At 40.4% G+C, this 16,321-nt stretch overlaps 1 protein-coding gene across 1 annotated transcript in view; it reads left to right on the top strand.

Moving 5' to 3' along the window:
- The first annotated feature begins 8,549 nt into the window (after positions 1-8,549).
- pdgfra (platelet-derived growth factor receptor, alpha polypeptide) overlaps positions 8,550-16,321 on the top strand; it is a 48,301-nt gene continuing 40,529 nt past the window's right edge. Inside the window, exons 1-5 of the mRNA XM_034180505.1 lie at positions 8,550-8,732; positions 10,677-10,749; positions 10,842-11,117; positions 11,241-11,501; positions 13,844-13,983. Coding sequence (XP_034036396.1) covers positions 10,695-10,749; positions 10,842-11,117; positions 11,241-11,501; positions 13,844-13,983 — 732 coding nt within the window. The 5' untranslated portion in view covers positions 8,550-8,732; positions 10,677-10,694. The remainder of the gene's footprint in view (positions 8,733-10,676; positions 10,750-10,841; positions 11,118-11,240; positions 11,502-13,843; positions 13,984-16,321) is intronic.

Here is a 16,321-nt window from a genome sequence, read left to right as displayed (position 1 = left end):
TATATATATATATATATACTCAACAAAAATATAAACGCAAAACCAAAAGTGTTGCCTTTATATTTTTGTTGAGTGTATATATATTAACAGTGAGGAAAATACGTATTTGAACACCCTGCTATTTTGCAAGTTCTCCCACTTAGAAATCATGGAGGGGTCTGAAATTTTCATCTTAGGTGCATGTCCACTGTGAGAGACATAATCCTCCCCCCCTCCAAAAAAAAAAAAAAAAAAAAAAAAAATCCTGAAATAACAATGTATGATTTTTTAATAATTTATTTGTATGTTACTGCTGCAAATAAGTATTTGAACCCCTACCAACCAGCAAGAATTCTGGCTCACATAGACCTGTTAATTTTTCTTTAAGAAGCCCTCTTATTCTGCACTCTTTACCTGTATTAATTGCACCTATTTGAACTTGTTACCTGTATAAAAGACACCTGTTCACACACTCAATCAATCACACTCCAACCTGTCCACCATAGCCAAGACCAAATAGCTGCCTAAGGACACCAGGGACAAAAGTGTAGACCTGCACAAGGCTGGGATTGACTACAGGACAACAGGCAAGCAGCTTGGTAGAAGACAACAACTGTTATGATTATTTATTAGACAGTGGAAGAAACACAAGATGACTGTCAATCTCCCTCAGTCTGGGATTCCATGCAAAATCTCACTTTGTGGGGTAAGGATGATTCTGAGAAAGCTCAGAACTACACAGGAGGACATGGTCAATGACCTAAAGACAGCTGGGACCACAGTCACAAAGATTACATGAGTAACACATGATGCTGTCATGGTTTAAAATCCTGCAGGGCAGTGAGGTCCCCCTGCTCAAGCCAGCACATGTCCAGGCCCTTTTGAAGTTCACCAGTGACCATCTGGATGATCCAGAGGAGGCATGGGAGAAGGTCATGTGGTCAAATGAGACCAGAATAGAGCTTTTTTGAATCAACTCCACTTACCATGTGTAGAGGATGAGAACAACCCCAAGAAAACCATCCCAACTGTGAAGCTTGGGGGTGGAAACATCATACTCTGGGGGTGCTCTTCTGCAAAGGGGACAGGACGACTGCACCGTATTGAAGGGAGGATGGATGGGGTCATGTATTGCGAGATTTTGACAAACAACCTCCTTCCCTCAGTAAGAGCATTAAAGATGGGTCATGGCTGGGTCTTCCAGCATGACAATGACCCCAAACACACAGCCAGGGCAACTAAGGAGGGGCTCCGTAAGAAGCATTCCAAGGTCCTGGAGTGGCCTGGCCAGTCTTCAGACCTGAACTCAATAGAAAATCTTTGGAGGGAGCCAAAAGTTCCAAACCTGAAAGATTTTGAGAAGATCTGTATGGAGGAGTGGACCAAAATCCCTGCTGCAGTGTGTGCAAACATGGTGAAAAACTGATTTCTGGTGAAACGTGAAACTTTCAAACAAAATTGCAAACAAAGACTACTGTACCAAATATTAACATTGATTTTCACAGGTGTTCAAATACTTATTTGCAGCAGTAACATACAAATACATTTTTTTTTTTTTTTTAGATTATGTCTCTCACAGTGGACATGCACCTAAGATAAAAATTTCAGACCCCTCCATGATTTCTAAGTGGGAGAACTTGCAAAATTACAGGGTGTTCAAATACTTATTTTCCTCACTGTATGGTGCAAAAATGGAAAGTTGATAGGACTAATATTTTTGGAGAAATTAGTGATATTAGCTAACAACACTGAACAATAGAAATTGTGCTGCAATGCACCATGGGAGTTCGGGTTTGAGGGTTTTAAATGTTGTTATTGTGGTTAGTTTAACAGTGGTGTTAGTGTTATTGTTTCATTGTGTTTTGTAATTCAATTTAGTGAGTTTAGTTATGTGTATTGTTGCCATTACCATGAGTGAAAACTGTAGTGCGTCCGATGTCTTCCACCATCATCTCTATTTGAGACTACCCAAATGACCCTGATCAAAAGTTTACATACTCCTTTTCTTAATACCGTATGTATTGCTACTTTAACATCAGTGACAGCTTGGAGTCTTTTGTGGTAGTTGTGGATGAGGTTCTCTGATGGTAATGCTGCCACTGAATATGTCTTGGACTTTATTTACATTAATTACAAAGAAATACAAACAGTATGGGACTTTATGGTAAATCTGCATGGAGTAGACAGTTCTCAAAAACTGAGTGACTGTGGAAGAAGGAGAAGGGTGAGGAAAGCCACCAAGACACCCAGACAACTCAGGAGAAGTTATGGGCTTACGTGGCTGTGTTTGGAGAAATTGTGCACAGTGCAAGCTTTGCATTTTGCATCACTACGCTTAGCTTCATCGTGGAGTACAGCAGATTTTCTTTCACCAAAACAGATGAAATCCAGGCTTGCACCTCAGATGTACCTTCTGGCAATTTGTAGCTAAACTTTCAGGTCTTCTTTTTAAGAAAATCCTCCTCTAGAACACTTCATCATGAAGATGAATAACTGGTGATACAAAATGCAAAGCTTGCACTGTGCATAATTTCTCCAATCACAGCCACGTAAGCCTATAACTTCTTCTGGGTTGTCTGGGTGTCTTGGTGGCTTTCCTCTCCTCACTCTTCTACTTCTTGCATAGTCACTCAGTTTTTGAGAACAGTCTACTCCATGCAGATTTACCACAGAGTGCCATATTGTTTGTATTTCTTCATAATTGATGTAAATAAAGTCCAAAACATATTCACTGGCAGCTTTACCATCAGAGAGCCTCATCCACAACTATCACAAAAGACTCCAAGCTGTCATTGATGTTAAAGGGGGCAATACACAGTATTAAGAACAGGGGTATGTAAACGTTTGATTAGGTTAATTTGGGTAGTTTCTATTGTCATTATGATTTGAAGAGTAAACACTGTTTTTTGCCAATAAATGGCTTCACCCAACCGCTAACCATGAGTGAAAAAAAGTTTTTGTGTTATTGTTCACATTCTCTGAAAAATGACCAAAAATAAAAATAAAAAAATCTGCCAGGGTATGTAAACTTTTGAGCACAACTGTATATATATTGAACAAAAATATAAACAACAAAACACCTGTGACACACCCACCTGTCTGGGGCAGCACAGTGTTCACATGAATGGGCTCGTGGCTCCAGGAAGTGGGGTAAATGAGCTGCCCCACTTTCTGCACGCTGTCACATAATGGATGGACTGTGTGGATGTTGCAATCGCATGTCATGTGAGGTGCAGCAGGCCAGTGAGCTGTTTTTATTTTTCACCATGTCATGAGAGCCTGCCGATACATGTGCATCACAGTGGCATGTTGGGAGGTGATGTTCTTCATGGCACGATATGTGTTCTCCAGCTGTGAGTAGTGATGACATAGCAGTCAGCTGTGACATGATGACCAACTCGCCAGTGACATGTCCACCTGTCCGGAGCAGCAAAGCGCTCACATGAATGGGCTCACAGCTCCAGGATGTGGGGCAAATGAACTGCCCACACTGACTACCAGTCAGGCTGTCACATGACGGATGGACCGAGTGAATGTTGCACTCACACGACATGCGAGCCTGGCGACACATGTGCAGCGCGGTGGCTTGTTGAGAGGTGATGCTCTCATGGCACAATATGTGTTCTCCAGCTTTGAGTAGCAATGACACAGTGGTCAGCTGCAACATGATGATTGCCTTGATGAACGCATGTGTGTTTATCTGACGGCTTCAGTGCACCTGCGTATGCTGGCATTATCTGATGGCTGCACCTGAGCCGTGATCAGCAGCGATCACGTGTCACGTGACGTGGCTGTCCGGTCGGATGGCGCGCTGGCACTGTGACACGCAGCTGGAGCAGCTGGGTTTTTATTTTTATCTCTGTTGTGGTGGTGTCGACAGACACGCTGCTGGCTGGTGATTCCACCTCCAGCGGGACATGCTGGATGTGCCATGATCAGTGTTCCACAGCTGTCAGCTTTTCCATCAGGGACATGACAACCGTACAGATGTACGCACTGCGCTGGACAGCGACCGCAATGCACTCTGGCCACCGTTTGAGGTGAATGTATCAATGATACATGGATAACAGAATGAAGCATAAACGCTTATTTCCATTGTGGTCCTTGTGAAATTATCTCGTGGCAGGGGCTTGATTGAACATGAAAATTCAGTAAAGTATAGCTTATATATTATATTCCAATTCTAAGGTGGAACTAAGCTAGTATATAAAGGTATATCTAAATATCTAAAAAGGAAGAGTAAAATAGGAGAGTAGAAAAGAGTAGAGTAGCGCCACTTAGGTGCCTGGTCTTGAGAACCAGGGATGGTAGGTTTATGTACAGTAGTGTACGGTACAATTGTATGGTGTACAATTGTACATAAGACAGCATGTTAGAGGTTAGTGGGTGGTTCTATGAAAAAGTAGCATGATGGTAGTAATTCATGGCCCAGTGAGGTCCATAGATATTTGGACAGTGACCACAGTGGCGTTGAGAGGAAGTCATTAGAATGTACTTGTAGTGTAGACTTTCAGCTTCAATTCATAGGAGTTTTACAGAAATATCACATTAACCATTTAAGAATTATAGTAATTTTTATACACAGGTCCTCCATTTCCAGACGTTACAAGTCATGGCACAAACTAAATATAAAAGCTATTATTAATATAAATAATCACTTTTATATCCAGTTTTCTTTAGACAGGCCATAGGATGGATACATGACCATTTTCAAGTCACTGAATACATCTTGGACTTCATTATTAAGGAATACAAACAGTACGGTACTGTATGGTAAAAGGAGTAGGCAGTGCTCAAAACTAAGTGACTGTCAAAGACGGAGATGAATTGGGAAAGCCACCAAGACACCCATGCCAACTCTAAAACAGTTACACACATCTTTGGCTGTGAAAGAAAAATTATGACTCATGCAACTTTGTCTTTTGTGTCACCTGTCACATCTTCAGGGTGGAGTCGAACAGACAAAGATCTTTCATACAAGAAAACAGATCAAATCTAGGCTTGTGTCTCCCATGCCACGTGCCATCAATATTCAGAGATACTTAAACTCCACCACTTGGGGCAGTAGCTCTCTCCTGATCCAGAGTGCACAATCCAACCTTTTCCAACAGAGGACCATGGCCTCATATTTGGAGGTGCTGATCTTCATTCTATTTGCTTCATACTCAGCCTCACACCTGCTCAGTGCACATCAGAGGTTACAGTCAGATGAAACCAACACAACCACATCATGCACAAAAAGCAAAAACCCTGTACCTTAGTGTACTATAACCAGACTGGTAAAAAAAACAACAACTTATTTTAATTAAGTAAAATCATTTTTGATTGATTGGTTTTGAGTCAACTTAAATAGTGATAATTCAATTTACTTTGTGAGGCTTAATAATTTCACGTTTATTGCACTCATCTGTAATAGTCCATCAACTAATGTATAAAATTATGTACTTTTTTTCTGAAATTGGGACTCAATGCTTATTTTATTGACATTAATTCCAGAACAGATCTCTCAGTCTGCCCCATGAAACAAAAAATGATAAAAATATTGTTGAATGTTTGAGTATGGTTCATTTGGTTGAGACTGACATCCACAAATTAAAGAATTAAGGGATTACTTAGAAGACATACTCCTGTACATGAAAGTGCAAAAGGTTGAAAAAACTTTATTATTATTATTATTATTATTATTATTATTATTATTATTATTATTATTATTATTATTATTATCAGGATCTAATAATCTGTGTTTACTTAAAATAACTTGTCATTGCTGAATGAATTACAGTGGTGGATCTAGAGGTGGGATTGAATGGGCTGCAACCTCCCCACTCACCAAGTCACTGACCAAAGGTGTGATAACATTTGGGAAAGGGCTTACATTAATAAACACTGACTGATGAATGCTGCAGCTGCAAATTAGTTGATTCTCAGTGTTGATGATAAAAATTGTGTATTAAAAACGAGGACTAGAGAGTCAATATTTATCCCCCTGGATTGTAGGTAAGACTCAAAATAATTTATCAACTTTCTGGGGAGGGGGGTGTTGTACACTAAACACAACTAACCAAATCTATCCCTCCCCAAACCCGGCCCCCACCCACCTGAATTTGTATCCAGCCCTGACTTATTGGTTTGAGGTAAGATTAAATAAATAAGCAAGAGCAATCCCAGATTTCTGACATCCGCCAAGGGCTGACGAGGACTGAAAATACAAGACATGTGATTCACATTGTGACCCGGACTTTACCTGGATCCGGATTCCACAACACAATGCAATAATTGCATACTGATCCAGAATGGTCCAACTGATCAGGATATTGCAATCTGATATTTAATTCACAAGCTAAAACAAAATAGTGTCTTCCTGATCTTGGTTTTACATCATGATGTTGTATCTGTGAAGTAGTTTTGATGTACTCCTTAAAAGTTTACAAAGTGAAATCCAGAATCCGGATCCAGATCCAGATCACTTCCAAAATTTAATGGTGTCTTCCAAGGCCAAACACCAATGTGTGGTGAAAATCTGGTAAAAATCCTTTAAGGAGTTTTGATGTAATCCTCAAAATCTGACAAAGTGAAGCGTACACAGTCAATTTTGCAGAGTAAAATTTACTCTGCTAGGATGACATTTGGTCCCAGTCCAGATAGAGTTAAATACACTCTATCACAGTGCTAAATCAACTCTATCATGGTGTAAAATCAACTCTTATTGGAGTAGAAACACTTTATTTGACAAGATGGTAGAGCTGATGTCACTCTATAACAGAGTGTATTTTACTATATTTAGACTGGGACCAAATGTTACCGGCAGAGTATATTTTACTCAGCAAAATTTACTGTGTACAAATTGAAATCCTGATTCAGAATCCAGATCCGGTTCTCCTTCAAAATTCAGTGGAGTTTTCCATGGCTTAATATCTATCTGCGGTGCAACTTTGGTGAGAATTTGCGAAGTAGGTTTGACATAATCCTTCAAAGCCTATATAAAGTGAAATCTTGATCAAGAATCCAGATCCAGATCACCTCCAAAATTCAATGGAGTCTTCCATGGCCTAATATCTATCTGTGCTGCAAATTTGGTGAGAATTTGTGAAGTAGGTTTGACGTAATCCTTCAAAGCCTATGTAAAATGAAATCTTGATCCAGAATCCAGATCCAGATCACCTCCAAAATTCAGTGGAGTCTTCCATGGCCTAATATCTATGTGGTACAAATTTGGTGAGAATTTGTGAAGTAGATTTGAAGTAATCCTTCAAAGCCTATGTAAAATGAAATCTTGATCCAGAATCCAGATCCAGATCACCTCCAAAATTCAATGGAGTCTTCCAATGCCTAATATCTATCTGTGCTGCAAATTTGGTGAGAATTTGTGAAGTAGGTTTGACGTAATCCTTCAAAGTCTATATAAAATGAAATGTTGATCCAGAATCCAGATCCAGATCACCTCCAAAATTCAATGGAGTCTTCCATTGCCTAATATCTATCTGTTGTGAAAATTTTGTCAAAATCCATGCAGTAGTTTTGACGTAATTCTGCTAACAGACAGACAGACAAATAAGTAAACGTGCTTAGTGGATGTAAAAAAATAAGGTTTAATTAACTTTTCAGCTGTTACAGTGTCTTTATGGAGCATCGTGCAAAAATATTGATTCAACTGTAAAATTCAAGCATTTTAAAACATCGGTGTCTCTGTGTGTGCGTACATGTGTGTACTTTTTTGGCCTGCAGCAAACTTTTCAGTGATCATGTATGAGTTTAAACTCTGGTGTTATCAGTTGCATCATGTTGCTTCCATTCAGAACCGTGCAAATCGGTGCATGTTACAGTTCTGATCATATGTACAATCACTTCTGAATTTACCTGGACACCACTTTTTCATGTAAAAAAAAAACAACAAAAAAAAAACAGAAATGCATTAAAACAGCCAAATCTCAAACAGTGAGAGGTAAGCTTGGCTCTCTGAAGTTAAGTTCCTTTGTTTGGAGAACAAGGACACTGTTCTTTTCTGCAACATGTGGAAGTGATTGCACCAAACGGCTGGAGCTGGCAGGGGGTAAAGCATCGGCCCCGGGGCCCTGCAACACATACACACACCAGTCTGACCATGCAAACAAGTGGTGATAAGAAGTGTTAGAGCGCCCTCTCTCTGCTGGTCCCAAGTTTGCGTCTGTTGCGCTCAAAACTATTATTTTATACTTAGATGCAACACATCATACAAAAGGAATAAGAGAACTAACTTTTACTTTAATTTCACAGATATCAGATCAATTTAATCACCAAACAACATGATTTGTGAGTTTGTATTTAAATGAACACATCCACAGGCAGAATGTGTTCCTTAAAACAATAAACAGACCTCGTTTATTCCAAAATCTCATGCAGAATTGTGAGTGTTAATAATGATTATTGAATAGGAGAAATGTTTCAGCTCCGTCCGTTTCAGTTGATTTTGCTTTTCAAGATGTGAACTCTTACTTTGAAATCCAGTTGTTTACTTTGAGCCTGATATTTTTTTTCGGGGGGTGGGGGTGGGGATGGACTGTAACATTGAATCAGTTACAGGTCGCTCTGGCTCTGGCGCAGTTGTGCGGGCGGTCTCGGACGCAGACAGAGGGGGCGCACACATGCGCAACAGCGCAGGATCTGGGAGGATTATTCCCGCTGTTCAGGACTCTTTCTGCGCTTTTTGGAACAGCCAAACAAATCACTGTGGATATATTTAAACTAAACGAATACAAAAGAGAGGATTATTAAAGGTAATTGGAGTCTCAGTGATGACTGAACAAATTGCTATTTATTTATTTTTTTTAAGTTTTCGAGGGTTTTTTTTTTCTTTTTTTTCTTTTTCTTTTTTTTTTTTTGATTGATTTGAGCTTGGAGGAGCTAAGAAAGAATCATTTTCATGATGCTTAATTGGAGTTTAATTGCAGATTATCCAATTATCACACGATCTGATGATTATTTTGTGTGTGTTGTTTTTCTTACTTTTATTTGACATGATACCTGGAGCCAAAGATTTTTCAAGTTATAGGGGAATATCTTGTTGCTCTGCAGCCTATGCATGAGGCGTTTTTTTTTTTCTCCCCCTGAAAAAGAATTGGGAGCAGCATTTGTTTTGCGCCCGGACGCCGTGCAGACTTCGATGCCTCTGGCTGGATAAAAGCGCTCTGTTTTGGCCTCACAGCTGGAGGTGTCACCTCGCACACTGAAGCACCATGGTGGGGATGCTGCGTGGCATTTAATGGGAAACACGTTGGAAAACTGTAAACCACACTGTTTTCTCCCCTCTTCGTGGAATGTGAGGAATTATAAACGGAAAAAGAGCGCTGGGGCTCGATTCGGAGCTCCATTATGAATGGACTTGGAAAAAAGAAGAGATCATTTTGGAGACACGGCGCATTCTTCTGTCAACAAATGACTTTTTATTAGCTACATTGTCAGTACAATTGATCAGGCTTGATTAACCTTTATCTGTGTGGTTTTAAAAAAAAAACATTTAAACTTATCCACAATGCGCAAATGTTCTTTGCGCATTTCTCTCCAAACACTTTCCGCTGAAATCACACGTCGACGTGCAAAAGGACTAATTTTTCTGTGAATGTTTTTGGACGTGTGATTCACATAAAGTGTTTAGTCATTTATGAAGGACAGAAAGTTGTTTATCTTGCGAACGGAGCAACGGGAGACAGAAGAACAAGACGAGCAACCAATTTATCCGCGCGTAAATTTACGCACCGCGACTGGAATTTGTACCGCAGAGGCAAGCTGAAATGAAATACTGGAGGCGAAGAGTGAGCTCAAACATGCCAAAAATGATTTTGTCACACAGGATTCCCATGCTTTATGGATAGGTGTCTGTTCATGACAAGGTTTGACCAAATTCAGGGCGCACAGTCACGAGACACCGAGCGCCGAAAAGCTGTTTGGTGATAGTAAAGATGAAAAGCATCCACACTGGCTCCAGGCGGTTCAATAAAGATAAAAAAAAAAAAAAAAAGCCACACACAAACTTGAAGTGAGAACTTGAAAATAGCAATAAAAATGATTCCCGCGCTGCTCCGTGGATGCTGCGTTTCCATGGAGCTGCGCTTCAAACTTCGAAGTATTTGCGAGTCTTTTTGGAAATCAAAAGAGCTTAAATGTAACACCAAGAAGAGAGTGAAAAAAAAACGCCAGACTCTTGAAGTCTACAAACGTGTCAATGTTTTAATTAGACCCCCCGCTGCTAAAAAGGCGGCTGTCTGCAAAGACTTAGTTCTTTCGTAAGCATTTATCTTTTCTTTCTTTTTGGCGCATCGAAGAGCTGAGCGCCCTTTTTGTGCTGCCAATTAAAGATAAAACTTTTGAAGAACTCAAATGTTAAACTACGGACTGTGGCGCCCTCTGTTGGCAAAACCTATGGTCTACTTGGAGCAGCGAGACATTGTCCAACTTCCTGTAGGACTCAGTGTGTCTTCAAAGCTGCAGCCAAACCAACCTGCCTGTTATATATAAATAATGACTGTAACACCCTAATAGGGTTGGAACGGTCTAATTACTGGTGATTTGTGGGACAACAGTCTGTTCCCAGCTTTATGTAAAAGGTCAATAAGTCATGGATTTATTGATGAAATACTAAAAACATGTTGAGAGAAATCAGACCAATGTGTTGCTGAACATGTTGCCTCACTAATTATTATTTTCTTTTGCTTTTGTAATAGGTCAGATCATCCATCGTCATGGATGGGGTGAAGACGTTTATCGTCTTTGTCATTTTCTTGGAGCTACTTTCCGGTCAGTATTCCTCTCCCTGGCTCTCTCTCTCTCTCTCTCTCTCTCATTGTTTTCAAAGATGTTTTACTAAATTGATAAATGCTGCCTTGCAGTTGCCACAGGTCTCTCACCACCAACCATTGTGTCCAACGATAATGAGTTTGTGCTACAGCCTGATTCTGTCTTCAACATAAGCTGCACTGGCAAAAGAAATGTAGTTTGGGCTGAACCCCTGCCAGAAAACTCTTTTGTTTATACCGGCTACTACACAGCGGCTCTCTTCATCTACAACGCCACAGTCACTAACACGGGGTATTACATGTGCCAATATGAGGACCAAAAGGGTGAACCAGACGAGGAGGAGAGTGAAATATACGTCTTTGTTCCAGGTGATTATGATGAGTATTTTTGAACACAGATGTGAGAGTGAGTACATGTTCTAATAATGCTTCGCAGTTATGGGTTTGAGTCCTTTTCTAAGCGAGACCTTGTTCCTCTGCCTGCACACGCAGATCCAGAGGTTCCATTCGTCCCGGAAGACGCTGATAACTTGGTCATCACCACGACCACAGGAGGTGTTGTCATCTCGTGCCGTGTGTCAGATCCTCGCTCTCACGTGGTTCTGAAGAAGGTCCCGAGCGGAGAGGAGATCTTTGCCCTCTACGATAACAAGAATGGTTTCTTCAGCAGCCTCCCCTCTGGGCAGTACCAGTGTGAAACCACTGTGAACGGTCGCACCTTCAGAAGCGCCATTTACACGGTGCAGGATGATGGTAAGTCATAACCATCACGTACAAAGACGTCCTCCACAGTTAGGCTCATATATACCCAGAGACTGTCAAAAGAAGGTCTCAGGTTGACTTCCCACCTGGTCCTTTCTGTGTGGAGTTTGTATGTTCTCCATGTGTTCCTCCAGGTACTCCGTCTTTGTCCCACCACCAAAAACATGCAATTTGGTGAATTGGTGACTCTAAATTGATTGTCGGTGTGAGTGAGAGTGTGAATATGTTTGCCTGTCTATATGTGTGGTGGACAGTCCTGGTTGTACCCTGCCTCTTACTCAATGACTGCAGGGATAGGCTCTAGCCCCTTGTGACCCTGAGCAGGAATAAGTGGATATCAAAAATAATGAATGAATGAATCATAGTGTGTAGACTGTCAGAGGCTTTTTGCATGTTAAGATTCCAAAAAATAATAAGATAAATGATTGCTGTTTGACCTCCAGGTTTGTGATGTTCCCTCATTACTGTATTAGCACATCTGCAGATAAAATATTTAAAGATTTCATTACAATGGTTGCATATTCGTTACACTTCAGTTAAATCGATGATAATGAAATGGAAAGAGTAAGACAACATGGGTCACTTTCTAAAACCGAGTGGCCATGCATGAAGGAGAAAGGCGAGGGAAGCCACCAAAATGAAAAGGTGGAGCTGAAGAAGTTACAGCCTTTGGCTGGTGTGATTAGAGAGAATGTGTACACAAGAACGGATGCTCACTGCTTGAACAGTCAGATCTTTAGATTAGGTTAGATTAGATTAGATAGAACTTTATTAATCCCTTGGGAAGACTCCCTCAGGGAAAATGAGGTTCCAGCAGCATTGGATAGCAGCATACAGGGTATGAAGCACATGGAAAATGGAAATACAAATATAAATAAAAGGAATACTGCTCGCGACTGGTTTACTGGCTACTACAGTTCCTTTCCTTCCCGTCCCCTGTCATCCTGTTACTCCTCCTCCCACTGAGTCTTTATGGTAGAGTGGAACACTGAAAGGCATAATTTTAAAAAAAGGTGCAATTTTGACTAAATAACACATGGAAGATGGTAGCCTAGGTTTTCTCTCTCTTTTTTTTAACTAACAATAATGTCTGTCTCACTCTACTTTAAAGCTCTGACTGGGAAGTTAATGTGAACAGTTGTACGCACCTTTGCACAGTCCATCCAGTCATAGTCAGTGATGCTTGTAACTACTTCAAAGTTTTCGTCGGTGTCTTGGCAGCTTCCCTCACTTGTCTTTTTTTGTGCACATTCACTCAGTTTTTGAGGATGACCTGCTTTAGACAGACTAACTCTTCTGTCATTCACTTTCCATTTGTTAATGACTGACTGATGATTGATTCACTTTAAACTTTTAATCTACTGACTTAAAAAAAAAGGAAAAGAGCAATCAGAGATTTCTGACATCCGCCAAGGGTTGACGAGGACTCAAAATAAAACATATCTGATTTACATCGTGACCCGGACTTTTGTCGTATCCGTGAAGTAGTTTTGACGTAATCCTTAAAAATCTACAGAGGAAATCCTGATCCAGAATCTGGATCCAGATCACCTCCAAAATTGAGTGGAACCTTCCAAGGCTTAACACCAGTGAGTGGTGAAAATTTGGTGAAAATTCATTAAGTAGATTTGACATAATCCTCAAAATCTGACAAAGTGCAGCGTAAAAATTGAAATCCTGATCCAGAATCTGGATCCGGATCACCTCCAAAATTCAGGAGTCTTCCATGTCCTAATATCTATCTGTGCAGTAAATTTGGTGAGAATCCGTGAAGTAGTTTTGATGTAATCCTGCTAACAGTTAGACAGACAAATAAATAAATAAATGCTGATGATTCTTGGTGGACGTAATAACACACATCTGTAAAACACCTCAGGAGTCAATTGTCCAAACATAAAAATACCATGTATTTTTTTTTATACTTTTCTCTTAATTTGGATGTAATTATGCACAAACTAAAGATTTAATGAATTAATGTGAGCTCAGATTTACTATTTGTTTTTGACTCTCACCTTGTGATCCAAAGTTAAAATGACACATTTTCATCAACATGGACTGAAGCGTACGATCTGTCAAAAAAAAAAAAAAAAAAATTACACTTTGTTATCTTTATAACAAGCTGGTGTAACGCAACAATCTGAAGTACTGCATGGCGGGCAACTCCGCTCGTGTCTGTTGACCTCACTGCAGGAGAACGTGATGTAATTTTCACTCCAGAGCGCCATGACGACCACTGTCCCACGGTACATGAGCTCACGCCAATCTTGCCATCGCTGTATGGCACCTCTGAGGGGATTGCGTTGATTTGTGTTCATCTGTGATGATCTCCGTAGTGTCGGCTGACTTTGAGCACTTCGACGTGGATGTGAGAGCCAGCGATGAGACAGTGAGAGCCGGGCAGCCTTTCAACATCACCTGCGTCTCTCCGACCAGCCCCACGTTTCAGCAGCAGTGGCTCCATCCGAGAAAACAGGCAAGATGAACAACTTTGTGTGTTCTAAATTTTAATTTCCTCTCCTCTGTAATCATTTCAGGTTTGGCTGTTTTCATTCTTCCACTATTTTCTCCATCCGCCTGTCAGATTTTCATGTCATTTCCTTTGCAGAGGCACTGAGCCTTAAATTAGCCAATAATGGTTTTGGACTCGAACCTAGTGGTGGCAAATGGAATATAACTCTGAAGACGGCCTGTGGTGGTTACAAAGTATGTGTGTGGAAAGCACTAAGTGAAGGTTATTACTTTATTCTGAGGATAGAAACCAACCACGTCTTACTGCAGTGAAGCATGTCAAATAATATATAGCTTCTTCTAACACCAGGGGCCTCTTTTCTAAACAGTGTGCATGCACACAAACCATGCTTATAGCTGTTCCCATGCAGGTACTGGAACTTAGAATGTAAGAATGTGTCGTGAGAATGTGCTTCTTTCATGTTGGACCATGTATGCTCCTAGACCTGGTATCAGGTCAGGTCTGGGAGCATGCAACCACTTCAGATAACTAGTCCATCCCCACCTCTCAAAAGCAACTTGCCTCTTGGCATTTTCCAGCCACTGAGGTCCTTGACACTGAGAAACCCACATGGATCATACACACAGAAATGCACCACATCGCCAAAATGCCATAGCTGACCTTCCCTCAGAATACAAGAGATTGTTCTTCTCTGAATCTTCATAAGAAACTTTCTGTTGGACACAAAGTCCATTCAGCGGTATCCAAGGATACAACACAGAGAACCTAGCGCCAAAGACCCAGTGGAGTCGGTCACTGGTTAGTATCTAAGTCTTACAAACATACAGTTAGACAAAAAGTTTAAATAAAGAAGCATTTGAGACATTCTGGGAACACACGGGTACTGTAGTGCAGAATGGGGGCAGACTACTGGTGTTCATCAGGGATGTGTTCCGGCTCCTACAGTGTTCAGTGCTTGCATGTAGAGAGTGTTGAGTTGGGTTGTGGAAGCCAGTGAGGGAATGTTCACTGACCTTGACTTCACAGATGATGCTCTGATCTTTGCAGAATCAATGGAGAACATGACTGCAGCATTTGAGAAGCTGAGTGAAGATTAGGAGTGTCTGAGTTTGCGATTGTCCAAGATTAAGATTCAGACTTTAAATGACTTCATGGACTCAGCTATCAGAAGTGTCTGTATGCAGTAAAAGTGTTGAAGCTGTAGAGACATTTTTCTTATCTAAGCAGTGATGTTCATGTCTAAGTCTGGGTGTTAAAATAATATTCTATTAACCATTAAGGAATTACAGACATTTTTATACGCAGTCCCTCTATTTTCAGAGCTCATAAGTACATGGATAAACCAAATACAAGAACTGCTTTCAATACAGATCATTGCTTTTGCAGCCATGTTTTCTTTAGACAAGTCAGTGAATGAATACATGAACTTTTGGAAGTCACTGAATATGTCTTGGACTTCATTTATATACATGAAAAACTGCAAGCAGCCCTGGTACATGATAGAAGAAGGAGATTAGTGAGGGAAGCCACCAAATTCAAATTTATTAAGCACTTTAAAAATCTAGGCACTTGGACAATTGTCAAAGAATTAATTGTATAGGCCTGGCAACTATACTACAACCCCTGGCAAAAATTATGGAATCACCGGCCTCGGAGGATGTTCATTCAGTTGTTTAATTTTGTAGAAAAAAAGCAGATCACAGACATGACACAAAACTAAAGTTATTTCAAATGGCAACTTTCTGGCTTTAAGAAACACTATAAGAAATCAAGAAAAATAATTGTGGCAGTCAGTAACGGTTACTTTTTTAGACCAAGCAGAGGGAAAAAATATGGAATCACTCAATTCTGAGAAAAAAATGATGGAATCATGAAAAACAAAAGAACGCTCCAACACATCACTAGTATTTTGTTGCACCACCTCTGGCTTTTATAACAGCTTGCAGTCTCTGAGGCATGGACTTAATGAGTGACAAACAGTACTCTTCATCAATCTGGCTCAAAGTTTCTCTGATTGCTGTTGCCAGATCAGTTTTGCAGGTTGGAGCCTTGTCATGGACCATTTTCTTCAACTTCCACCAAAGATTTTCAGTTGGATTAAGATCAGGACTATTTGCAGGCCATGACATTGAACCTATGTTGCTTTTTGCAAGGAATGTTTTCACAGTTTTTGCTCTATGGCAAGATGCATTATCATCTTGAAAAATGATTTCATCATCCCCAAACATCCTTTCAATTGATGGGATAAGAAAAGTGTCCAAAATATCAATGTAAACTTGTGCATTTATTGATGATGTAATGACAGCCATCTCCCCAGTGCCTTTACCTGACATGCAGCCCC

The sequence above is a fragment of the Thalassophryne amazonica genome, chromosome 10 (assembly GCF_902500255.1).
Source record: "Thalassophryne amazonica chromosome 10, fThaAma1.1, whole genome shotgun sequence".
Taxonomy (NCBI): Eukaryota; Metazoa; Chordata; class Actinopteri; order Batrachoidiformes; family Batrachoididae; genus Thalassophryne; species Thalassophryne amazonica.
This window is presented reverse-complemented; position numbering and strand designations above follow the sequence as displayed.